Here is a 26876-nt window from a genome sequence, read left to right as displayed (position 1 = left end):
GCTAGGCATATATAGCCTACAACTCTCTAACCCAGGTAAACAATTCAGTATGCTGTGTCAAAGTAAAAAAAAGGTTACTGAATTGAAATAACACAATTAATGATAATTGGCGTAGAGCCCAGGGAAATCTCACAAATTACAACAACTGACCCTCCCTGTCCTGAAACAAAACCGGGAGCCCAGCCTCGCCCCTTTCTACCCTGCCATCAGAGTTTTTCAGGTTAATCCCTCCAGAAAAGGACCATATAAACCCTCATCAGCAGTGTATGAGCTCTAATCCACTGCTGCCCTCATGAGAGAATTGGAATGTGATTTCTCATACTTGATGATTTTGTCTTTTTCAGGTTATGAAGATAGAGATGTAGACAGTAATAAGGTATGTATGACATATACGACTTCCTAACGTAGATACTTGGGGAACCATGGTGAAACACAATCAGTTGCCGCTGTGATGGGTTTCTTTCCAAACCTGTCATCGAAGTATTTTCAAGGGGATCGAGTGACAGCTGTAGATACTTGTTCCAATCATGGGAACCGTCTATACAGCATGCACCCTACACTGCCAGCTTGGAGGATCTCAAATCTTACATTTCCCGCTGGTTTCCATGGTAACTCAGTACCTGGATAGATGACGGATGAAGGATATTAGTGCTTCAGCTAAAGAATTTTAGCAGGGCACAGCACCTTGCCTTTTCTCAATATTTGAATTTAATTCAATCGACCAGAATTTCACTTACATGGACAGGATGTGTGGTAACGGTAGCAAACCCATTACAAAGTGATGCAGACTATCTGACAGTCTCAAGTTTCTTTAGTGTGCCCAGTCCGCCTGTCAACTGTTCTGCTTCATTGGCCATATATCAAAGGTTCTCATGTTATGGCAAATGTTCTGTGAGAGGATTAGTTGCCCGATCAGTGGAGAATGTATGACAATTGCGGGATTTTCTGGTCAGCAGTACGCTCCTCATGCAAGGAAGTACTTTCAAGGGGCATCAACCTGCAAGACTTTTCAAAAAATAACTGAATAATAAACTCGTAACTGTCAGCACACACTTTTGTCATGATAATCACAGTATACCTCATAGTTGGTAAGCAAAGGGACCATTTCATCGAAATAAAAAGTATAACACTAACATAATTTTTTTGCTCACTAAACTACCTGAGCTGAACTGGGACAAAAAGAAGAAGAATGTATTTCCATATATTTTAGTATTTTACCTGTATCTTGTTGTGATTTTCAAATGAAAAACCCTGACTCCAAAATTTCATATTCTCTGAAGTCATTATCATTCTGGAGATGGTCCCTCAGTTTTGAATATCAGTGCATGGCGTAGTGCTTCATGTACATTAGTGCAGTCACACAGGGTAGGATAAGATTGTGGTATTTCAAAGGTAAATATTCCATAAGGATTGCTAAGGACTGTGAAGAAGGATAATCTAATATCTTCTGTGGATATTCATCTACGTTTTCATCATCTTCATCTGAATTTATGTGCTTATTTGAGAGGTTTATTGCAATGGCCGACTTGAAATAAATATGGCCTCTCAATGTATTCATTGTACAGTGCGATGTACACCGTGTATTGAATACATGTGTACAGAGATAATGTACACATTCGCTATGCATAATTCAGTAGTTTTGTAGGGTAAATACACACCAAATAACTGATGGGGGCCCTTGTGTGTTGAAAAAACCAAAGTCTCTAGGTAATTAGGATGAAGTTATTGCCTATTTTAGCCGAGAATTCTATTATTTTCGTATATTTTGGGGGTGATTTGCCCACACCTATGCCTACCACCTGAGTTTCATGGATGGGAATGAGTTACCAATGCTCGATTACAGCATCAAGACAAAATATGTGTCATTGTTTAATGGATTTATAAATGATAAATTGCATCAAACTACGTCATCTCCGCTCTTGGATTGTGAATTTACTGGTAACCCGGAGATGGATAATTGTTACCAATACTAGCAAATAATAAACTATGTTGAATACCATGACTTCACTCTTGGTGGTTGAATCGAAGTCAAGCACTGAAGCAGACCTCAGAAATTCACAAATTTACAGCCCTTGGCCTGGTCCTACAATGTGGCAACAACTCGGCTGTGTTTGGACTCCGACTTCAACTGGGGCCAAACCTGCATTCTTATAATATTGAACTTGACCTCATCTTATTGTCAGCAAGGTTCGATGAAAAACATGACAGTTATAAGATAGGTGATATGAAAGGATGTCGCTTGTCTTTGCAGCAATGTGGAATTTAATTTCAGATTCAGTGTAATTTGTACTCCTCCGCCGAGGATCTAAAACTAGATTTAGAGTTGCCAAGTGATTTTTATGTTGGTTTCTTTCTGTCATTTTAGGTTTTCTTCAAACTTTTTAAAGATGTCCTCTTGTCCAGAAAAGGAGGTAAGATATCCAACTAATTGAACACTTCCATTTCCAGGATAAAATAAGAATCAGTTCAATAGACTTTATCCGGAAAATGCCCACATGGCTATATTTCACTGTAGGATATGGACCAAGTGTAGTTCAGGAAGTAGACATTCATCATAAATCATCTGCTGAACAAATGTGTCATAAAAAACGCTGCCACTGGCATTCTGTACAGGCCTGCACAGGCACAGCCAAAAATGGTATTCACTCATTCACATTTGATGTTAGTAGATCCGTGTTGGCCTACTATATGAATATGAAAGGTACATTCCAGTTCCTGCATAAACTGTATGTAGGAATGAATGCTGCAACTTACATTTTATTGTTTCCTGGCATATTGTCAAGTCAAGTCAATATGGTTGAAATATGGCGCAATGAATGATGATTTGTTCAAAGAAATTTGTGATCATAGCAAGACTGTCTGCTACTGAGAAACTGAGAAATAAGCAGCTTTGGCTGGGAGTAAAATATTTAAGGCTTATTCCAATTTCCACTCTAGTTGATGAAATTTTTTTGGGATTGAATTGATTCTTTTTCTGTTCTAATTCTATATTATCCCACCTTTTCAGATCTCAGTATATATGCATTTTTCACAAATACCCATGTAGGTGAGTAACAGTGTTAAATTGGAATTTCAAAACACCTCCCTATTTATTTTCTTTGACCACATCGGTTTCATCATTTCAACAGTTTTCCCTGTTCTGTGAAAGTGGTATTTAGAACAGAGACTGATTCCGTGAGACAAATAAGGAAGGAACTTGACTATCTGACATGCCTGATAACTAGCCAATGACTGTGGTTATTGTGTACTTATTGATAGCTGTTTGCAAAATTGGCAATATCTTTTGGCTGGAGTGGTTGGATACAGGTGCAGAATACAGTAGACATGGAAACAGAACTGTGAATGATTAATTTGTTGTTTGTTGCAGGTGTTCGTGGCCAGGTGGATGACATGTGTATAGAGAATGACGAGGAGAACGACACAGGAGAGCAGGAATTTGAAACTTTTGTAGAAATCGTTGAGGTGAGTATTCATGCTGCAGATCATTAGCATCAGCAGACGGCCGTTACTGATATAGGCCACCAAATGATGATTATCTCCCCAAAATATTGTGATATTGATATCAGCCAAAGGTACATTCTACCGCAACGTTCATAATATTTCCAACCATAGGAATTGTTGTATAAAATAATTTGTTTTTTTCTTTCAGAATCGACGAAAGAAAGGTAAGCTCATTCCAAATGAGTTTACACCTGAGAAGGTAAGTTGATCTTCCCAGTCACTTTCTTCATGTCAGTTGATTATTTAGAAGTTAGCATTGAATTGGACTTCAATACATAATGCAACTTTCACACTCCTGTTGTGGGTAAAAAGTTAGTGTTAAAGCCTTTGTGCCTGTCAAATTTGAGGTGTTTAACTCAACTCCCAGTCCGAATACTTCTCCATGTGATTGAGATGGTTGATCTCTCTGATGGCACAAGAGCCCTCTAGGAGGACCCTGGTTTCCCCCTACACTTTAGTGGACATGGGGTTATTAATGAGTGCACTCTCTCCTGATCTAATAATGTTTGCATTGTGCTCTTTGCAGTTAGAAATTTTGCGGGAGACTTTACTCGAAGAGAAAGAAGCCGCGAAAGAAGAAATTTCCAAGAAATTGAATAGTCAAAAGGTTAAACCATCGAATCAAGTGCCTGTGTCGAAGGTAAATAAAAAATACTGCACAGAATTGGAACTGACTTGGAAAGTGTCAGTCTTTATGGAGGACGTTTTTTAGAATGAAGGGTGTGACACAGTCATGTCACCCTACTGAAGATGTACGAATACTTTCGAAATGACTTATGTAAACTTAACCTATTTTGTCAGCTCCTCTCAATGTTTTTTTTTAATGATAGCTGCTAGATTTTTGTATGGGCATTGTCATAATGTTATTGTTGATCATACTAGTTTTGGCGCTGAAGGGACATGTTGGTATTTGAGCTTGTCATAAAAGGTTTCCTGGGTTTGATACTTGATATTGTGAGTGTAGCTTGGGCGATGTTTGGTTTCTCTTCCTGTAAACGCCTCTTATTACATGTTGTTGAATCGGGTATTTATGATGGATAAGTCTGTTATGAGACGCAGTATTTTCTTTGTGTCAGTAGTTAGTAGGTGTGTGGGTGTTGAGGCCAGAAGGGCATTTTTCTTATCGATAAATTAGAGATGGGTAAATGGGTTCCCTGGGGAGGTGTTGCGTTGTTTTCTGTGGTAAAGAAAAGGCAAGAGTTACTTGAAAGTGCCGTTTCTTCTTTCAGCCAAAGCCTAAGTCGAAGAAACAAAAGGCCGCTGAACAGAGAAGGCGGGAGCGGGTATGTATTCTCCTTGCTTTCTTAGTGATATGTCAAGTGCTAGAAGCTCCCCTAACACTCAATTGAATGCTGCATGCTGAGTGTTCAACATAACTGTGACAGTTAGTTTGTTCATGCATGACTAGACACAGATAGTGAAACGCTCGGTGAAGAACTTTCCAGAGAATTTCAAGTGAATTTTCCCAGCAGTTTACTGTTTCTAAGGGACCGTCCATGAATTCAGCTGATGACGTTTTGTTCTGCGTTGGATGTTTCAAGCAGATTCACAACAAGTCAAATCTATTAAAATTACGAATAAAAATTATAAAATTATAAATAAAAATGATTTGTAGACTGTCATTGTTGTGGCGCCCTGAGTTTGATGCCGACTTTAAAGTGATCAGTCTAATTGAAAGCTTCTCCTCTATTCTCACAGGAGATGGAAGCTATCGCTGACGAGATAGCAGATAAGATTAAATTAGAAGAAGAGCGCGCTGAAAAAAAGAAACAAGTAAGTGAATTCATTTGGAGACTGTTTGGAAAGATCTTTCATGTTTGTGTAGGTGGAGACATCAATGAAACATGGGACTGTTTCTGATACCATGGATTGTTGCTATGCCCTTCAAAAATACTAATATTCAATAAATTGATCAGGAGCCCATACAATGGGATACATACTTTATGCTTTGCTCTGTTCTCTTGCCTCGAATGAGAGACTCATTTAACATGTTTAGTCACAAATTAACACTTGATGTAATAATCACGCGTCTGTGATATTGCACATCACAGCTTTTTTGTAACGCTGAGCAATTAACAGTTACCAAAGTAATGTAACTAGACATCTCTGTCATAAAATTATGTAAGATCACGCCTTTTTTTTTCTGTCTTGGACAGTTGTGGAGTTAAATATTAACACAGCATCTCGTATCATGGCAACTTGTTAAGTGAAGTCAGTCATTTGTTTTAAATGTGTAGGTTTTTGTTGTCCACCCTGTACTAAAACTAAAAAGAAATAAGTTCTACTTGTCCGTCAAGTTTGCATGTTACCTGTAGGGTACTTGTCTGCTGTGTGTATTAGGTAGTGTCTTGTGTATCAACAACAATACAGTATTCCTGATGGTGATGAAAAGGGTCCAGGATGTAGACAATGTAGATCTGGACTATGTCATCTGTAAAGAAAACACTTTTTGAGCTCATCGCCCTGATTGTGTCTTTGCCAATGAAATTGCCCATAGCAGTGCAAACTGAAAGGAAGAGCCAATTTAATGGGGCATTAGTTTCTTCATCCAAACAACTATTGAAGGTGATGACAGTCCTTCAGATGATTACTAATTTGATTTCTGGTCAATGATTCCTTTCCATTTGAAAGCATTTTCAACGCTGTCCTTGTCTTGGTTTCAGTCTGAAATTGAAAAACAAAAACGTCAAGAAGAGGAAAAAGCTCGACAAGCAGCTGAAGATAAGCGAAGGAGAGAAAAGTAGGTAAAGTGGTGATGTTATTATGCCTCCTTAGATGATACTAATAGCATGTCTCACCTAACATTGCTTGGGTGGAATTGTCATGTCACCCACAACCTCGGCTGCCACTTCTGGATATGTTAGTGCCTTGTGATATTCATAAAAACCGTAATTTGTGAGAACCATCCAAAGTTGGTGATCTTTCCTCAATCAAAAAGATCATACACTGAACGCGCTTCCAGCGACACAAAATAAAATTTTGTGGAATACTAATTATTGTGCTTCACCAGAGTTAAAAATGGAATGGTTTGACTGGTCACCTCGAGTTTCTAATTCCATATCTGTTTGCAGAGAAGAGAAGGAGCGTATTGAGAGAGAGAAACGTGAGCGTGAAGAGGAGGAGGCACGTCTAAGAGACGAAGAAAAACGCCGCGAAAAAGAAGAAAAGAAGAAAAAAGCTGCTGCTGCTAAACAGCTGAAGGTAACCTTTCCCCTGGGAAACTTTACCGTAGGACTGCTGCTTGGTTTTCTCTACAACTTCAGGTTGGAAATGCTCGATTTTACCACTTTGGCCATTCCATGTATTGTTCGAAAGTAGCCTTGATCAAGATGGTTATCTTGAAGTAAACCAAATCTTGTGTCATGGAAGCTTGCGAGATCAATTTTTAAAGGTTAAGGGCAACATGCTCAAATTGCATGTCTTGAACTTTACCACTTATGACAGGCTTGTTCTTGCACGCATTGGTTATGGGTACGATTTTCACTTGTCACTTGTTGGACACTTTGCGTGGAGCTTGGGCAAACTTGCCATGGCTCCTCACATACCCACTTTCAACCACTATTTCTGGTATAAATAGCAAGATTCTAACTTAATCATGTTAGCCAGTCTTGTCCCAGATCTATCATGTCTTTAAAAGAATTGGGTATGAATTTGTGATCTGACTGTGATATTGCTTCAGTGAAGATAAAACCAAGTCTGAAAGTAGTGTTTCCTGCAGTCCATGGATGTATAATTTCACAAGATGAATGATTTGGAACCCAGCCATGATACTATCAGTACTCTGAGCTTGGAAGCTATCACACCTTGTAGAGCATTGTGACTTGAATTTGTTACTATGCTACCACTGTTTCTGGACTAAATCATAAATGTATGAGGGTCTTCACTTGATCCGACAACAGTTCTTAGCAGTGTTAAACATGTAAATGCTCAATAGCCATTGCAGTAACATGAAATTATAGAGTCTGACAATGTCTCATGTGCTTTTGAATGTCATGCTTCGTTATTGCAGGTGGTCACTCTTTATAATGGCCGAGCTAATTAAACTGACTTTGTTTCTCGTTACAGCAACAAGCTGAACAAAAAGCTAAAGAAGACGAAGAGAAGAAGAAGCAGAAACAGACTGATCAACAACAGGCTGTGAATAATAAACCCAAGTCTCCACAACAGAATAGCTCTCCGCTGTTACAGACTCAGCAACAGAAGTCACAACAATACCCACCTCGTGAGGTACCGCCTCGCTTTGCTCAAAAGCAACAGCAACAGAAGCAGCAAAAAATGCAGCAAGGTAAGGGCGAATTTGTGTTTCTTTTGGGTACCATCAAGTTGATCCACAACAAGTGTGCTAAACTATTCGGCTCATTTTAGTCGTGCTTTTCATTCTGTGTTGGGATTTGGGGAGCTGTTGAAGGGCTGCTACTGTAGCAATGTCTACTATTGTGTGCACTGGGCACTGTTTGACATGATTGACCAAGATAGTACCGAAACAGAAAACCATTGTGCACACTCTTCTGGATCAACTGAGATTTAGTGTAACTGTAACAGGGTGGCCTTCTTGTTTAAGATTCGGTATTTGACCCAGCCACAAAGGGCCAGGTCTGTTAATAGAATCCATTGAATATACTAACCAGTCTTTGTTTTCTAAACATGAAATCCTGAACTTGACCTTGACAAAAACTGACAAAAAATCAAACTAACCAAGTCAGGTGAAGTGGTAGGGAAGTGGTTCAGATGCGAGCCAGTAAATGCTCTACTTTCTTTGACATGCAATGTTCTTCTCTAATTATAGGTGGTAAAAAGGGCTCTCAGTGGGGAGGCCCAGGTTGGGGTGATGACGATGAGGCTAATAACTGGAGCCTGGGGCCTCAAACTACGGGTAGTGGGTGGACAGAAGGATGTAAGTGTCAGCTGTTGGAAGGTTTTGTAACAAGTGGGAAGTGGGTGGCGTCATTGTAAAACTGAGAGCGAAACTGAAAATTATTGAGTGGTGTCATTTTGAACATGGAATGGATGGGTTTATTATGAGGTTAAAACTGAGACTATTCGATCCTTTTGAACCTGGAAAACTACTAATCTTTCCGACATTGTTGTCAAATCATATTTGAACTTGACCTGTAATCTGATTGGCACTTGGCAGTTTTCCCAGGGTATGCAGGCATCATTAGCTTGAACACTTGCTGGTTTCTTCTAACACTTGTCAATAGCTCCACTTGATCAGTTGTTCCTTCCTCACCTTACCTTCCTTGTGAAAAACAAAAACTGATATCTGAGTCAAGCTTACTGAATACGGAAATTTTGATTCTCCTTTGCTGCCCTGGGGATCTCTCAGTTTTAACTGTCTTAAGAAAGTGTCGAAAGCTAATGTGGGGTGCGTGACATGTTGTACTTTGTCTATTGTTGCCTTGATGTGGTCTGCGTGCTTCTGTAGTCAAGTTCCACTGCACTACCCTGTAGCTGTAGCTCCAGTTAAGCCTTATCTTCATCATATTGAAGGAAAGGGGTTCACTGGTGGCAAGTGACATTCACTGTAAAATGATAGATTGGCTTTCAAGAGTTCTTCCTCATCTAGCCTGCTGACAGACCAGCCGTTGATGGGAAACTGTTGAAGATAGATGCAAAGTCTAACAACCTGTATGAAATCATGTTGACCTTTTTTTTCCCTAACATATTTTTCCTTCCCATAATTGAATTTTTTCAAGGATAAGATTCCTATTTTTGGCATAACCCACTTGTATTCTTTTTTTCCTCCAGGATAGCCATTTGATTATTTTTTCTCTTGACCCTTTCAGTTCAGACCAAGTTTAAAGTGAATCCCCAAAACAAAATATTTCAGGTTACAGGCTGTTCACCAAATTAACTGTCCTTAAATGTTCTTTCTGTGTGATTAAATGTTGCATTGGTCTGTTTTTCAGATTCTGCTTCCCACCAGGGTGATAGCCAGGAGATCGGGACCTGGCAGAACCCTGAGAGTAGCTGGGGTGGTTCAGCGAACACGAATGACATAATCGTCGACACAAAGGATAAGGAGGCATGGCCATCGATTGGTGCCGACCAGGGCTCGAATGCCTCCGAAGCCGGTGATGACAACGCATCAGTCAAATCAGGATCTGTGATATCAAGCTCAAGCAATCCAGGGCAACAAGGTCAAGAGTCAAGTCAGGGGTCAAGTGCCATTAAAAGTCAAAGTGCTTCCAATGGCTGGGGAGGTACTCCTAATGACACAAAAATGGACGCTAATTCCCCCTGGGGCTTCGGAGCTGCTAATCCCTCGGGAAATATGAACTCCACTGGTTGGGGTGGTAATCCGCCGACCTCTGCTGCTGTGAGCAACCAAGGACTTCATATGCAAAGCTTTCAAAATGTTGCAGCTGGTGATAATGCACTTAACTCTGGCCTTGGTGGCTGGGGGATGAACAATGCTGCCCAAGGTAGCAATCAGAGACCACAAAATGCCATGCAAGCACAAAAACCTGGTGCTCAATTTATTGACAATAATGGACCTCAAATGGCTGCCAATAAACCACCAGGGGCTATTGGTAATCCTGTGCTATGGCAGGGCATTAGTAATTTGGGTACAGGGGTTCATAAACCCCAAGTGAATCAGGACACTGCTTGGAACATATCGGATTCAGGAAATGCCAGTAATATGGGTAAGAGTGATGGAACTGCAATAAGGAATGGAACAGACCAATGGGGCGGTGCTACCCAACAGCAGAATTGGGGAGCACCTGGTGCCAAGCAAAACAACTCGAAGGGGTGGGGGCAACCTAGTCCAGTGCCTAGTCCCAACCCAGTTAATCCGGCGACAGGATGGAACCCACAACAACCAGACAAGACCAGTATCCCTCAACAGTCTGGTGGTTGGGGAAATCTTCCACCTCCACAAAATTCCACTGCACAGGGCCCACCTCCAGCTCAGTGGGGCGCCCAAAACACTCCAATGAACACGCCAATGAATGCCAATCCAGCCAAAACTCAACCTAGCACCTGGGCTCAGGCTGCCGGGAAAGGACTCGTTTCTTCTGCCAATACTGTTCGTAATCCTTCTAACACTGCTGCAAACAATGCACCTAATGAGAGGCATTTAGGTAATATGGAGATATCTCGTGCTGTGAATGCAAAGGATGGGTGGGGTCAGCGACCAGTCAAACAGGATCTGTCGTGGGAATCTGAAGTGTCGCCTCGCACTAAACGCCGTGAGATCGAGAGTGCTAATTCCAATGTGTGGAATACACAAGTCAATAACGGAACTGCCATATGGGAAAACCAGAAACAAGCGATGCCAAATGCTGTAGTCCAACCTCCTCAACCGCCACCTCAGCAACAGAATTGGAATTCCGAATCAAGAGTGTCAACTTCCAGCTCCGGATCAGGAGGATGGGGTGATAATAATGATTATGCGAGTAGTAATACGTGGAACGGGCCTCCACCTCAGGAATCCAGCAACAACTGGGGTGCTCCTCCTCCTCCACAGCAGCAACCACAACCGGATAAGAACAACTGGATGAATACAAGTGCTAATCCCAATCCTAGTGCTAATGTTGCTTGGGGTAGTGCTAATGGAAGTCACAGCCAAGGTCAGAATCAGTGGGGAGGTCCCAAGCCTCCAGATACCAGTGGGGGTACCAACTGGGGTGCTGCTCCTGGTCCAAGAGGATCAACGTCGAGTTGGGATGGTGCTGGATCGAATCGCAGTTCAGGTTCATGGGGTGATAATAATGGTCAGAAAAGCAATCCATCCGGTGGATGGGGTGATGCAGCCAGTAGCGGTGCTTCTGGAAATGCTGGTGCTGCTGGTGGTGGCAATAGTGCTGGTCCTCCTGTTGGCTGGGGGGAGCCGCCACCTGCGATGCCGCCTCAGAGGACTTCAACATCAAGTTGGGATGGTGGAAATAATCGTGGGAATGGCGGAGGTGGCGGTTGGGCCGAACCTCCACCACCTCCACCACAGTTGCAGAAAAAGGAGATTAAGCCCATGGGATGGGAAGAACCTTCGCCGCCAACGCAGAGGAAAAACATCGATACTGGCACGTCGTATTGGGGTGATCCTTCTGCCAGTCAGACGAAACCAGTCTCCAACTGGAACAGCGTAAGCACTCCAACTACACCTAATACGCCAACCCCACGTCCAAAGCCAGATGATGTTTCTGCCGTCTGGGATAAACAACCACCGTCCAGTCAGCCTGAGAGGGGTTGGGGTGACATCAGTCAGCAGCAGAAAGTTGACAGTGGAGGAAACGCCCTCTGGACAAGTGCTATTGGTCCACCGCCGCAGGTAAGTCATGTTCACTTCTTCAAATTCACCTGGCAGATCAGTTTTGGGAGTCCCAGAACCTGAAGTCCATTGGTTACATCATTTCAATCAATAGTGTGTATATATTGACCTTTTCACATCTCACTGTTGAGAATTGAAAGGGCTCTGTTGGCCTCGGCACATTGAGTTGTGGAGAATTGAACGTGGTAATCTATTTCATGTCATAATAACAAGTTATGTCATTGTCACTTGGGGAATGGCTTTATTAAAAAGTCTTCATATGGAGGTACTTGTATTGAGTTGAATGGTTCTGACTTGATTGGGACATAAATAGAAGAGTGCTGGATGGGAATGCTCAGTGAGCAGCCAGACCAAGAACGGGTCACATCAGGTTCCTGGGGAAAGTGGACACAATGATTGCTGCCTTTGATCATATGGTTTCATACAGGAGCTGGTCCCCTGCACTTTCTCCACCAATCCGTGACACACACAATTCCTTCCCAAAATTTGAGCGCCATGTTTACAAGGTGAAACTATTGTTGTTACATGTATGAATGAAACTCTGTCAGGTGCAAGCACAGTTTCTGAGGTTTTGAGGTCACCGATGGTGTCTGGTGGGTCAATTGTGTTAGTGCCAGCCTTTCATCCAACGAGATTGATCGTTTCCTGCAGTCGAGTTATACAAGTGTTTGTTTCTCCATCCTTGCAGGCAAAAGGCAGCGGTTGGGAAAACAATCCTCAAAATCAAGCTAATCAGTGGAACTCTGGTGCTAAGCCCAAAACACCCTCATCATCCAGCTGGGGTACTACAACCATCGACTCGTGGAATAAGGTAGGCCGACAGATTACCTTGCTTTGTTAGCTGTACCATAGCAACAAATCTATGAGTCCTGTTTCTGTGGACAAACGACAAATGTGATCATTTTCCAGAATACATTTCGATTGAGCTGTCGTCAGAGAGAAGATCTAAAAGGTATTGTGACAATACTTTGAGGTATCTACGATGCATTTCATTGGAAAAATATGACGCCTTTCGAAAATATTTCTGGAAAGTGGTGTTTTGTTTTGTTCATTGTGTTATTGTTTACCCATTTTATTCAGATTTGCTTAGTTTATTATAATGTAGGCTTTGTGTTTGGTTAGAGTTTTAAGTTATTTTTAAGTTGAACAAAATTATGCAGTTTGCAATTCACTAAAACAACATAAATGAACAAATTCAGCTGTGATTTTTACCCAAATTTTTTGGCCTTGATCCCATTTTACTCTCTTCCATCACTAGGAAGAGTTGAACTGTCCTTATTGCGTTTTAGCCTTAGTTCTTCTCAGTTTTAGCATCAATTTATACCAAGGTGCCTGTCATCTGTGCCATTTAATTGTTGTTTTTTACACTACAAAACAAAGTGAATTGAAAGATTAAGAAAAAAGGACTTCATAATTTCCAAACTGTCCACCTCTTCACAGTAGCCTGCAACGAGATGCACTCTTCTACCTGTCTGTTGTCCAGGCCACCCAATTCTCAAAAATCGGGATTCCGAGAATCTGATTTCTTGATTGGTTTTCCCTGCCCTGGCGTTTGGTTCGAGAACCACATTTTTAAAGGCCGAAATCAACCAAGAGGATAAAAACAATTGTGGCGCAAGGGGTGGTAATTTGCATGCGGTTTGACCCATCTTGCCATTAGCAGGCCTTTCACTTTGGATATTTCCAAACTATTGAGCATATTTTGAATCAGTCCAAAGGCCTGCAATGGGAGGATGGTTTGATCTCCAAATCGCCAAGGGGCAAAACTGAAATGTGACCTGAATATACTGATATCTGTGGTTTAAAACGAATTATCTGATCTTTTTCTTTTTTTCAATTGTTCATTGTATTGCCACCTCGGGCACCACTGTACAGATTTCCAGATTAGAGGAAACAACGAGATTTCCTGAAATTAAAGCCATGAACAATTGTTCATTGTATTGCCACCTCGGGCACCACTGTACAGATTTCCAGATTAGAGGAAACAACGAGATTTCCTGAAATTAAAGCCATGAACAGAAAAGTCTGCCTCTCCGTCTCGGCTCTCTGGGCCGTAATAGTGTGAAGGTGTTGGGATCAGGTGGTCTGGCCTTACCCTGCAACCCACTGTCGCAGATCCTTCCTTCTGTTGGCTACCCTTATCCCTCAAGACTCACAACCATCTTAGATTCCTTGTTCCAGTGTTCCAGCCTTTGCCTCTTTTCCTTACAGAACTTGATCTGTTTTCTTAGAATAAGTGCTTTAGAAACTTTGTCGCCCTGGAGTGTGTGGACCAACTTACGGATTATTCACTGTTTGTTGTTTGTGTAAGAAGCTGTCATTAGTATATGCCCCTGAGTTTAGTCCAAGTCTGTTGGTGGGAATTGAACCCACCCCTCCCACTCCAGGCCCAGAGGAAGTAAGGCATCTTTCGGTCCTCCCGTGAGTGAAGCAGCCACTCCTCCTAAGATTCTTGTTTTGTACATGGTCTTCCTGCTTGCCTTTTGACTTTCCTCGAATTTGAATAGCCGACAGAACCTTCTCACAGGCATAGGAATCGTTTGTGCACCAGTTCTTAAACCCAGTGGGAAAAAGGTATTGTGGGGATTTGAGGATGCAAGGCCAAGATTTGTAATCAAGTTTATGATAAGTTTCATGCCATCCAGGCATTTCCATATCATTCCTCAGAGTGTTGTCTTTGTCTTGTGTCTTGTGTCTAGTTTCCCTCCCAGTAAGAATTACATGAACTAAAGGTCACCTTTTCACATTGCTCATTCCATGACTTTGAAAAAGTTGAGTTTGAGTGGCGAGTGCCCAGTTTACCCATCCTGAAAAACTCGAACCTCGCCCTAAAAAATGGAGGAGCAATTTCCCAATCTGGGTAGCACTGACGAGATCTATTATTGATTGAATTTGCAGCCTAACGAACCAGGCCAAGCTTGGCCGGATGATGTGAGTGTTTGGGGAGAAGATGATTCGGTAGTTCAGGAGAATGCTTCTTGGAGTAGTGCTAAAGATTGGACTAAAAAGAAAGCGGCCATGAAGGTAGCTATGATGCACCTTTTAAAAATTAGTACATAGATTCTTCACACACTCCTGATACATTTTACAGTACCTCACAAGTAGCCATGCGATGTGTGCCAACTTAGTTACTAGATTTTAATTTGCTTTTTGACCCGTTCCCACCAATAGTTTGGGGTTGTGCGTCCACGTTTCTGACAGGGTGTTTGTCGTGTTTCTTCAGCCTGCTTCTCAGTCTTCAAGATTGCACCTTTGTTCACCCTCTCCATTCTCCGCACTTCTTAGCTTTTCCTTGCACCTGTAACATCGCATTTCTGCATCCACTGCTTTGCTTTTGTCCTCCTCCATTCCGGTCTTGCTTCACTCTCTCTTCTCTATTACTGCACCAAAATGGGTTGTAGGCTAAAGACAGTTTGTCTCCACCTGTTGACCGCACCCGACACTAAACATCCCTGCGTTGTGCTTCTCTTCTTCTGATCTAGTTGTTGTCCTGTCTTATCTCACAAATTAATAATTCTAATATTCCCTAAACATTTTGGTGCATTTAAAAACATTTTTTTGCCAAACCTTCTGAGACCGCAAGTCTCGTCACCAGTCTGCATCTTCTACAAACACAGCTCATTCAGTGTTTTATGACAGCTCATTCAGTGTTTTATGAGATACCAAAATTCCATATTCATTTTCAAATGAGTTTACTCTGAACCATTCTTTTTTATGCTCTATCAACTTATACATACTACAAAGATGATGGGTTTTGGTAGTCAATACTAAAGATTCTGTAATGGCTTCCTGGCCACAAATGAGTGATCAGCTCTAACGTGTGGCTGACCAGTTCTTTCTTCAAATCACACCGTACAAACATTTGTAAATCTTACATTTAACTTTCTGATCCCACACTTACAAATAACTTTCCCTTTATGTGATGATACCATTCTCAACAATGAAACACTTTACATTTAACTTCACCTGCCTGAAGACAAACTTGAGTTAAAGAATATCACTTGAGGAATGGTATGATCACCTTCAGTTAATTTTCAATACTAACATTTATCTCTATGAATAAAGATCCAACTCAGGGCGGGGGGATGTTGCTGCTGAAAAAGTCAAGGCGGGGGGATGTTGCTGCTGAAAAAGTCAATTATGAGCAGGGCCACACTATATATGTCGACTCACTCTGGCTTGAGTAAACTTGTTGTCAAGGTCAGTGTTGCAAGCACCTTAAAAGACTTGGTAAGCAGTCATCCAATTGCACTGGCAATGTCTACCACATGAAAATATGTTTAAAGAAAGGCATCTGTTGAATCTTTTCTGTGTGCCTTTGTTTTAGTGTGACACGGAGTGATGAAATGCATCCAAACTGTGCTGGAGCTTGTGGGGTTTCTCTAACGAATGCTTCCTATCACCTCTTCTTTCTATAAACCTTTGAAGTCTAAACAGTGTATCACTGTACTGCATCAAGTACGGCAATGCCACACAAGTTATTCAACTGAAATCGACTAGTTTTACTGCTTGTAATACAACATTTAGTTGTAATCAAACCCTTCTGATTTGCTTTTCGAACATGTGCAATAATATATATCAGTATCATTCATGACGTTCCACATACAGTAAATAGTGAAGCAAAAGTAAATTTTTGGAAATTTCGTCTTTGCCCTGTTTTTATCATGACCTGTTTATGATATGTGTCAGAGTCCATCCAATCACAACTGAACTTGGCAGTAAAACTTAGCTGATGTGCAGGATGCTGTGTCGTTTCAGGGTGCTACCATGGCTGGTTCTTACAAGAATCAGCCTCAGATGAGAATTAAACTGCTGCAGCAACTCATGGACATGGGCTTTAAGGTATGTCATCTTTCAGATTGGTCTCTCTCCGAATCTGCGCAAGAAACCAGTGGTGCAAGAAACCAGTGAAACATTTATAGTCATAGGTGGTTTTAGCTATCTCAGTTTATAGCAATGCAGTTTGATTGGTGGTGCCTCTATTAATCAATTGCAATATTTTGTTTTTTCAGAAAGAGGATGCTCAAAATGCATTGATAAGCAATAACATGAACCTCGATAGTGCCATTGGTGAGTAGAAACTACTTGGTGGCTAGGTGAATCTAGTAAGGCTGCTTGCCAGATGTTGTTACAGACACTTACTATTAAATGTTGTTGTTTGTTCAAGATCAAGAAACGAATCATAATATAGCCAATGACAATGTTTTGTCTCCTATGTTTTAGCTGTAAAATAATGCATCCAAAGAGTATCTCAGGTTTGACAAGACTGTGGAATGTTTTGCTTTTCATTTCAGCTGATCTGATTGCCGGTGCTAATGCTGACAGGAATAAAGACATAGACATGACCGATCCACAGAAAGCAGCCCTCCTCAAGGTGCGAAGCATGCAGCGTCTTCATGACAGTGCTAATAATGGCAACGATGAACATGCAGATATTCATTCTGACAGTAATCAATATGTGCCTCCTAATTCCATGCAAAATACTCAGCCATTTTCCAGTGCTCAAAGCCAAGTACCAAATCCACAAGCCATTGCCCTCAAACAGGGGCCTAGTCTGACAGCCTCTAGTCTTGGAAGTCTCACAAATACCAGTATTAGTCCGTCGCTTCAGCAGAAGATTATTCAGCATCCATTGTTAGGTCAGCAGCAGCAGCAGCAACAACCGCCACCTCCACAACAGCAACAGCCACAACAACCCCCGCCACAACAGCAAGAGGTGCTGCAGCAGGGACAGAACCTTGCACAGGGACAGCGTGGTGGCCTCATCCCTGGTGGGCAGTCAGTCCAGCAACAGCTTGTCCAACACCAGCTAGTTCAACAGCTGCGCATGGCCGTTCAAGCAGGTTTGATCAGTCCACAGATCCTCTACCAGCAGTTCAACACACAGATGCTCAGCATCCTCCAACAGCTGCTGCAACAACAGAACATTCTCCAGCGCCTGATGACCCAGCAACAGATGATCCAAAACAAGACGCCTGTCAACAATCCAATGGCACAACGACAGCAGCTGGAACAAGTCAACCTGATGATACAGAAGATCAAGCAACAAATCGTAATCCTCCAGGGGCAACTGACCCAGGCTCAGCAGGGCTACAACAAGCAAGCTGGTGCTGGTGGCATGAAGGATATGCAAGGCGGTTCTCCAAACGATCTGGTCAGCGGACTCCAGTCAGAATTTGGTAACTTCAGTATGAAAGATGCGGCACCACCGCAGCAGACTCAGTCCAGATTGACACAGTGGAAGCTTCCATCACCAGAGAAAGACGGCATGTCAGATGATCCAGCTTCTGGCGGCACTCCCCCTATCTCCGACTCAACCTTGAACAAGGCTCCAGGGTCCAAACCTATTACTCAATCGCATTCCAGTAGCAATCTGCAGGCTCAGTCGTCCAAGTTTGACTTCCATCGTTCCTTATCTATTGGTGGTGACAGTACTTGGTCTGCTCTTACCTCGACCTCAGAAAGTGATTGGCCGACAACCACTGCCACCCCCACGTCCAGTGTCTCCTCAGTATTGGAGAGTAGCAAGGAGAACCCGGATAACGCTTCAAAGGAATCTCTTGGTGGAACGCCTTCCGCCACACCACCAAACTCAGCCGGCTCGACCTTCAACCTGAACGATATGATCCCAGAATTTATTCCAGGCAAACCTTGGCAAGGGGTGGCCAACAAGAATATAGAAGATGACCCTCACATTACTCCAGGCAGCATTTCCAGATCTCTGAGTGTTAACACAATCAAGGATGAGTACCTGAACAACCTGACCAAGCAACAGGCTGTGAGCAACACTACTGGCGATTCCACTTCGAGCAGTTCCACTTGGGCATACAGCAACTTCCCTAAGTCCACTGCCATCCCTCAAGCCAAAACTAGTAATTGGCCAAATAGTGCCTCAATCACGCCGACATCCCTGACCTCAGAGCTTTGGGGAGTTCCAGTGCCATCCAAAGCTGCTGCCACCCGCCCTCCACCAGGCTTGACCAATCAAAAGAACCTGTGGGGCTCGTCTTCTGGACAACAGCAACAACAACAACAACAGCAACCGAACTTTAATCGCAGTATCTCTTGGGGCGGTGATAAGTCTGCATTTACTGCAGGTAAGTGACTCTCTCCAGCTGGGGTTCTTTCATTAAGTCTTGTCACTTGCACGTACTCTGACACTGACATTTTGAATACAGATTTGGCTGTTATCCTTGTAGCCTTTAGTGATACTGTACAACCTGCAAAAGGCGTTTTGAAATGCACTGTTCATGATCACTATTGGCTGTGAAGCTTCGAAATCTTCAAAGACCTCGGACCTGGTCAAGTGCCAGAACATGTACGTCAAGAGTCAACTCAGCTTGATGAAACAACCACCAGCTCATCTAGTTCATGACTTGCTTTCTTTCGCTATGCTTGGTGATGTGTCATAAAACCATTAACTCTTCATGTTTTAATTACGGTGCATTTCCAGTTACTAACAACATACAAATGTAGGTATCCATTGATCATCCAGCTAAAGACACTTGTTCGTATCGCGGGATACAGTGTTTGTTAAGCTCATAGATAATTGTGTTGTTTCTGGTCTTGTCGGTTGGCATAATGAACGTGTTGTGATAAAGAATGGATAGTTTTAGTCAAAAATGATCAGCTCGGGGGGGGGGGGGGGAGTTGATGCATGAGGTATGAACTGGTAGAACATGTCATAAAGGGTTACGGTTGGAGATTGTTTAAGATCACAGAATTCATGTCTCACAAGTTAACAGCTTTTCCATATTTTGCTTGAAGGAGCCAAAAAAGGTGCACCACCTCAGCCAGACTCATCTCCTCAAAGCAGCAGAAATGCTAATGGTAAAAGAGGCATTTTCTATATTGTTGCCGAAGTTGTTGGTCAATATAGTGGTGTAGGGCAATCAATGATCGCACACACACCTGCTTCAATGTGGTGCTAGTGTGTAGATGGTTCTTTAGCTTGGTTCTCCTTGGATTTTCAGAGATGTTACTCACTCTCACACACACACATGAGATTGTGATCAAGACCATGTTTTGCAAGTTCATTTGATATCATAGACTGATGAAAAAATGATCAAACTTTATAAAAACATTATGAAGTACAATTCCAAAACTGGTCTTGATCATCACTCTCAGTCATGGTTTTGGTTAGCAAACCTGTCTTGATCAGCTAAGAAATGTTCATTTCCTATTCAATGTTGATTCCAGTCAAGTTTATGACAAATGGTATAAAGTTGGTGCTCAAGTGTAAATAAGAATATGTCAGACTTTTAGTTTGAAATGAACATTTCTAAGTTTGAGCAAGTTGTCTGTTGATATCTGCCCAGAAATGACCATTCGTCTCCTTAGACTTAGAAAACATGAGTTTGCAGCATTCGAAGACTTCTTGTAGGTGATAAGTTATTCCCTGTTGGCTGTGTATTTTCAAATGCCAATCACTGGTCATTTCTTGGCAGATAACGATGTCCTAGTCTTCGCTTTATGGAGTGGAAGATAATGAAGTCAACAATCAAAATGATTGAAAAGAAAAATTGGGGAACATATTTGAATGTTGGATCTCATTTGTATTTCTCTTATATTTTGGAATCTCAGATATTTTTTCACAAAATATTGAGAAATTCCAGAACAAAAACCTTCTGCTTGAGTCTTATGTTTTTATTCTTTTGCAAACATTTCTTTGAATATTCAGTGTGTGTTGTCTATCATTTCATTTCATTTATGTCCATGACTAAAAAAAGCATTTGGATTGGTCTGAAAAAATGCCCAAGGAACCAATCCTGTCCTGTTGAAGGGAATTGGTGTTGGTCCTTGGTGTGTTCAGAAATGATAGTGTTCTCCACTTCCTTATCTTCCAGTTTCCAATCAATCTTGGGATGGGAGGTCATCCTCCTCCAACTGGCTGGTGCTTAAGAACCTTACTCCGCAGGTAAGTCAGTGACACACAGCCGTGTTACACGTGTTGTCCGAGGTGTAGGCTAGTAGTAGTTTTAACTTATTAACAAATTGGCTTTTCTGGTTAATCATTATTCCCGATACCCTTCATAATTTTGACAGAAGCTTAAATTTTGCTTCTTATGTATCGTCAAATTTATGAAGTGGCTGATCCTGCACGACCTAAAGTTGTTGTACTTGAGACAGAATCTCTTTGAGAGGGGAGGTAAAACCATTTACAGCTGATTCATGTGTGCACACAAACCTTTTTGTGATGAAATATCAGGTGTAGTCAAAGAAATTTGGGCACTGTACATATATTTCGAATCAGATTCATTGAGAATCGCCACTAACACTAATAAAGTTGTGTTGTATTGGCTTCCAATGTATACATTACAGGTATGAATTTAGCTTTCATTCCAAGAAGGTGGATACATGTACAGCGAGGTATAAGTCCCAAACTGTTGACCACTGCCCTTGGTATGAATAGCCTGGCTATCAAGAGTGAAAACAATCCCAAAGTTGGTTGGTTTGGGGGTAGAGGATAGAATACTTGGGACACTGCTTTGACAATATAAGGGCTCCTTGATTCTGAACACTTCTGGGTCCATAGCTCTCCAATCTTTATATCAGATGACTTAATCTATTTCTTGACTTTCAGATCGATGGGTCTACTCTGAAGACTCTATGCATGCAGCATGGACCGCTTTTGATGTTCCATCTGAACCTAAACTATGGCCAGGCACTGGTGCAGTATCAAAGTAGAGATGAAGCCATGAAAGCTCAGAAGTCACTCAATGCCTGTGTCCTGGGCAACACTACCATCATGGCCGAATTCGCCAACGAAAACGATCTTGCTCAGTTGAGTGATCAGAACGTCAATACAAGCTCCTCCAGTTTGTGGTCACAGCAGTCTCAGCCGCAGCAAACACCTTCGCATTCGACTCCCCAGCCTGCTATTCATCAACAACAACATATGATCCGCTCCCAGGGTCACCAGATGAATATGAAATACGAGAGCAACACCAGTCAATGGAACGGAGCGAACTTGGGTGGTCTGCAAGGAGGCATGTGGAGTACAGGGACGTCTAACCTGTGGGGATCATCAGGGCTGTCACATGGCTTACTCCCCGGTGATCTGCTTGGTGGGGAATCCATGTAATGCACTCGACCTGATCTCGCATATCTCTTGGCATTATGTTGAAATGGAGATCAGTATTATTGATAGTTGCTTTTCTGTGTTACCACAAAGAGATACTACATGCCAAGTACAAAGAACACATTGATGGAATGCAAGTATTTGGTGCTGAGCTTCATAGAAGTGGCACACTATTTTATTTTTAATTTAAGAAAACTTCTTTACAAGTACTAAATGTCTTTCAGATTCCGAATCTAATAGATAATTTGTTCTTTGTAACTTGTAAGATGTGAGATCTCTTGAGACGTACAAATGCCAGTTTTGAAACAAGTCTATATAGTCATTATAGCACAATGGAACCTCAAATGGTCATGATGATGATAATGATAAATTGGGATGGACAATTTTAAATAATGCGTATAAACGAAATATCCTCAAGATTATTGGACTCCAGTGCTGTTTGCAATCGTTCTTTGTTGAGAGTTTCAAGTCAAAAATCTCTTCCACGTGTATATTATCATGGTTAACTGCGTTATTGAACCTGAGCCATGTCAAAGATGTCGTGTCTCGAAGCAGTCGCGGCAGTTCTGATCTGTGTGTCTTGTCTTATCATGTGTGATGCTAGTAAATATCTAGTGGCTACTGGTGAATAAAGGAGTTACTTAGGCCTGTGATGGGCCTGAGGCCTCTACTACTTAGCATACTTATCATCTTGTTCATTTCTTCAGCTTGGATGTTCTTTTTTGTGCAAGATGGTCAATATCATCATTGCATCATCATAAGAACTAATGGAGGACTCTGAAAGCTATTGATCTCTCCACAGCCTGAGATGTTTGCTGTGGACTTCTGGAAACAGCCAGTTGGCATGCCCCTCCCCAGTGTGATTGCCCTCTCCCCAATACCCCGAATATAACTATCATGGACTGCTTGAAAAGGATCTACTTTTTAACAGCGAATATTCTCCCATCTCCACCAATCACATTACCCTGAATTCCATCCTGCATCCTACATGGAGAGAAAGGAGTCGAATCCCGACACCATCCCTCTATGGATGTATGGCCCGTGAATGGAATGGATCACACCCCAAAAAAAGGTCATCGGTTGACTAACCAAGCACCACTGTTCAATGGATTTATAGTTGAATGCGATCAAACTACGTCATTTCCGATCAGGGATTCTAAAGTTTAGCCATTAAAAGATGCCATTTCACAAAACTGAAAAATGGCCGCGAATATTTCCGGGTTAACTGCAGGACCGATGCACCAACATGCTTTAAATGACCTCTTGATGCTGCAAAACTGATCAGGAGCCTTCGTGACCCCCAAGAACATCTGGAATGAAAGCCTAAGCATGGTTGGTGAAGTGATGGGAGAGTTTGTAACTGTCTCCATCGGAGACTGCTGCACCAGCCACAAATTGTGAAAGACCTGGGAGGGTATTCCACCTGCCAGTCCAGCCAAAGGTAACGAAGGACAAGAACTGACAAGTATTTCCCTCTCTACACCAGTCCACAGGTTGTGAAAGACGAGGGAACTATTCCTCCGACTGTGCCAGCCATGGTTGTAATCCTTCTGCTACACCAGCACATGTTGTGATCATGAAAGACAGGGACCATTCTTCCTACTACACCTGTCGCAAGTTGTGAAGGACTGAGGACTATTCCTCCTTCCACACCAGCCACCGGCAAAAATCGTGCTTGTGACACATCTTGCACAATGTCCAATTTGTTGGTGTGAAATTTCTGTGACCAATGATGCTTGTAGCATGTAACCCAAAACGTCCATGATGGGCATGAAGTGACTGATACCAACAGTTCCTTTTACTGCTTGTGGCATGTCTCCCAAAATGTCAAATTTACCGGTGAGAATTAGATGTGACTGATCCTGCTTGTAATTTGTCCTCCAACGAAGACCATGTGATGGATTAGAACGAGATGTGACATATACATGCCTCAAGGAGTGGTCACAACGTGTTGAGACCCATCAAGAAGACATCTTGGGAGACAAATAATGAGCTGAACAAGGCGAATCACAATCAGTCACAACGAGACAAGTGAGGTGACGCCCATGGTTGGCATAGCCGGAGGAACAGTCCCTGTCCTTCAAACACAAGAGAAACACCTACCTTTTACAACTTGGTCCATTGCCTCTCACTATCTGGTGCTGGTGACGCATGATGTATAGTAAGTACCTAGTCTTTCACAACCAGTGGCACGTGAAGCAGCCCCTGTCTCCACAACCTGTGGCTGGAGTAGCAGGAGGTATAAACCCCAGTCTCTAACAACCGGTGATATAGCCCCCTGTCTTTCACAACGAGCGGTTGGTGTAGCAGGAGGAATAGTCCCCTATATTTCCCAAATGTTGGCTTTCTAGTACGTACAGTAGTAGGAGGAATACATAGCCCCTTGTCCTTCCCAACTTGTGGCTTGCGTAGCAGGGGAGGATAGCCCAGTGCCCCAAGACTCACTGATGCTTGTCATCTGGTACTATAGCTCCTGCTTCCCTAGCTACAGGCTGTGGGAGGCGAACACGTTGTGAACGTCAGGGGCGTTGTGAACCTCAGGGGCTATTCTTCCTACTATACACAAGTCACAAGTTGGAAAGAGGGGGGACTATATATCCCTCATGTGACATACTAGAAAGTCATCATTTGGGAAAGACATTGGACTATTTCTCCTGCTACACCAACCGTTTGTTGCGAAAGACAAGGTACAGTACTATTTCACCGCTTGGGAAATACTGTAATACCTCCTGCGTAATCTGTCACGGGTTGTGATGGACAGGGAACTGAACCTCCTGCTATACCAGCCACATGTTGTTGAGACTGGACTGATTCACGTGAGACAAGGTATTGCACATCCTGCGACAAGCGAGGTGAAGTGATGGACAGTGGAAGCCCCCAGTTTAGCAAAAGGAATATTCCTCTGACTTGAACAACCATGCCCGGCTAGCCGGAGGATCCTGTCTCTTGCACATTGTGGCTAAAGTAGCAGGAGGAACACCTATTTCACAACTTGCTCCCCTGCAACCTGCAGTTTGAAGAGCACGATGGTTGACCTGTCTTCACAACTTCACAGTCTTTTACAACCAGAGACTGGTGTAACAGGAGAAAAACTCCCCTGTCTTTAATTGGTCCCCAGTATCTCACAACTTGTAGATTGTGTGGACAGTTACAGTCCTTGGTCTCTCATAACATGTGGCTAATGTCGCCGGAGGAGAAATTCTCCCATGTCTTCACAACTTCACAGTCTTTTACAACCAGAGACTGGTGTAACAGGAGGAAAACTCCCCTGTCTTTAATTGGTCCCCGGTATTCACAACCTGTAGATTGTGTCGACAGTTATAGTTCCCTATACATTTGTATGTCCAAATGTTGGTTTTCTAGTATGTCACAGGAGGAATATATAGCCCCTTGTCCCTCCCAACTTATGGCTTGCGTAGCAGGGGGGATAGCCCAGTGGCGTTTACAACGCGTTCTCCTACTGGCAAGCATCAGTGCCATAAGAGACTCACTGATGCTTGTCATCTGGGACTATAGCTCCTGCTTCACCAGCTGCAGGCTGTGGGAGGCGAACACGTAATTGTGAACGTCAGGGGCGTTGTGAACGTCAGGGGCTATTCTTCATACTATACACAAGTCACAAGTTGGACATACAGGGGACTATATATCCCTCATGTGACATACTGTACTAGAAATTCATCATTTGGGAAAGACATTGGACTATTTCTACTACTACACCAACCGCTTGTTGCGAAAGACAAGGTACTGTATCACCGCTTGGGAAAGACTGTGTTTATACCTCCTGCGTAATCTGTCACGGGTTGTGATGGACAACTGAACCTCCTGCTTATACCAGCCACAGATTGTTGAGACTGGACTGCTTCACGTGAGACAAGGTACAGTCCTCTGTCCGTCACTAACTACGACTGGGTGTAGCAGAAGGAATAGTAGACGATTTTCCAGAACATGTGGCTAATATCTCCAGAGGAGAAATTCTCCCATGTCTTCACAACTTCACAGTCTTTTACAACCAGAGACTGGTGTAACAGGAGGAAAACTCCCCTGTCTTTAATTGGTCCTCAGTATCTCACAACTTGTAGATTGTGTCGACAGTAACAGACCCTGGTCTCTCATAACATGTGGCTAGTGTAGCAGGAGGTATTGTCCTCGCACATCCTCGCACAACCTGTGGCTCGTGAAGCTGGTGGTATAAGAAACCTAGGTCTTTCACAACCGGTGGCTTGGTCCCTTGTCTTTCACAACTTGGTTCCCTGTCGTTCACAACTGGTGACTAGTGTAGGTATAGTCCCCAGACTTTCACAGCCTTTGGCTGGTGTTGCAGGAGGAATACAATGGAATTTCCCGTCTTTCGCAACTTTTGGCTGATGTAGCCGACGGAATATAGTCCTGGTCATTCTTAATTGGTGACTGGTGTAGCTGGAGGTACAGTCCCCTGTCTCTGACACCCTGTGGCTGGTGAAAGACAAGGGACTATATCATCGGTGGTGAAAGACGGATATTCATACCTCCTGCTTCATCAGTCACAGGTTGTGATAGACACAGGGAACTGAAGGTACTATACGTCATGGTCCCCTGTCGTTCACAACCGGTGTGGGTAGTATAGTAGGACGAATAGTCCCCGGTCTTTCACAGCTTGGTCCCCTGTCTCTGACAACCTGTATCAGGTGAAGCAGGGGTTCTCACACCCTGCTTCTGTTAAAGCAGGAGATATAGTCCCAGACAGCAAGCATCAGTGGGCCAGTTGTGTCAAATGAGAGGAGCGAGGGACAGCGAGGGGCAGTGGCAGCCCACTGGTAACCGAGGATCATAACCACAGTTGTTGGTCCGCTGATGTGTGCCATTGTGATCCGATCTGTGCCTCTCTTTTGCTTCTTTGGCCACCGATTATGAACTCCACCACATAGCATGGAGAAGAAGACACCAATTCAGCTACTCGTGGTTGCGGCAAAAGATGGAAGTGCGCGATGAAAATCGTAGATCTCAAAGAAGAGCACAACCAAGGTATGTTTAGAAACGAGGTTG

The 26876-nt window shown here is 42.8% G+C and overlaps 1 protein-coding gene across 9 annotated transcripts in view; it reads left to right on the top strand.

The window, feature by feature from the left end:
- LOC135494918 (trinucleotide repeat-containing gene 6C protein-like) overlaps positions 1–22536 on the top strand; it is a 44233-nt gene extending 21697 nt beyond the window's left edge. For 2 of the 9 annotated variants that reach the window (XM_064783252.1, XM_064783323.1), the window contains exons 4-24: positions 345–376; positions 2366–2411; positions 3008–3046; positions 3368–3462; positions 3650–3700; positions 4028–4141; positions 4731–4784; positions 5200–5274; positions 6165–6241; positions 6573–6702; positions 7567–7786; positions 8288–8395; positions 9411–11773; positions 12462–12584; positions 14672–14797; positions 16514–16615; positions 16786–16843; positions 17068–18870; positions 19541–19603; positions 20620–20690; positions 21357–22536. In XM_064783252.1, coding sequence (XP_064639322.1) covers positions 345–376; positions 2366–2411; positions 3008–3046; positions 3368–3462; positions 3650–3700; positions 4028–4141; positions 4731–4784; positions 5200–5274; positions 6165–6241; positions 6573–6702; positions 7567–7786; positions 8288–8395; positions 9411–11773; positions 12462–12584; positions 14672–14797; positions 16514–16615; positions 16786–16843; positions 17068–18870; positions 19541–19603; positions 20620–20690; positions 21357–21857 — 6251 coding nt within the window. In that variant the 3' untranslated portion in view covers positions 21858–22536. Of the gene's footprint in view, positions 1–344; positions 377–1342; positions 1393–2365; positions 2412–3007; positions 3047–3367; positions 3463–3649; positions 3701–4027; positions 4142–4730; positions 4785–5199; positions 5275–6164; positions 6242–6572; positions 6703–7566; positions 7787–8287; positions 8396–9410; positions 11774–12461; positions 12585–14671; positions 14798–16513; positions 16616–16785; positions 16844–17067; positions 18871–19540; positions 19604–20619; positions 20691–21356 lie in introns of those variants that run through there. The other 7 variants (XM_064783296.1, XM_064783270.1, XM_064783278.1 and 4 more) reach the window with 7 other exon arrangements.
- Positions 22537–26876: the final 4340 nt, after the last annotated feature.

Source organism: Lineus longissimus, chromosome 1 (genome assembly GCF_910592395.1).
Source record: "Lineus longissimus chromosome 1, tnLinLong1.2, whole genome shotgun sequence".
NCBI classification, from domain to species: domain Eukaryota; kingdom Metazoa; phylum Nemertea; class Pilidiophora; order Heteronemertea; family Lineidae; genus Lineus; species Lineus longissimus.
Note: the sequence above shows the minus strand (reverse complement) of the source record. Positions and strands in the feature narration are given on the sequence as shown.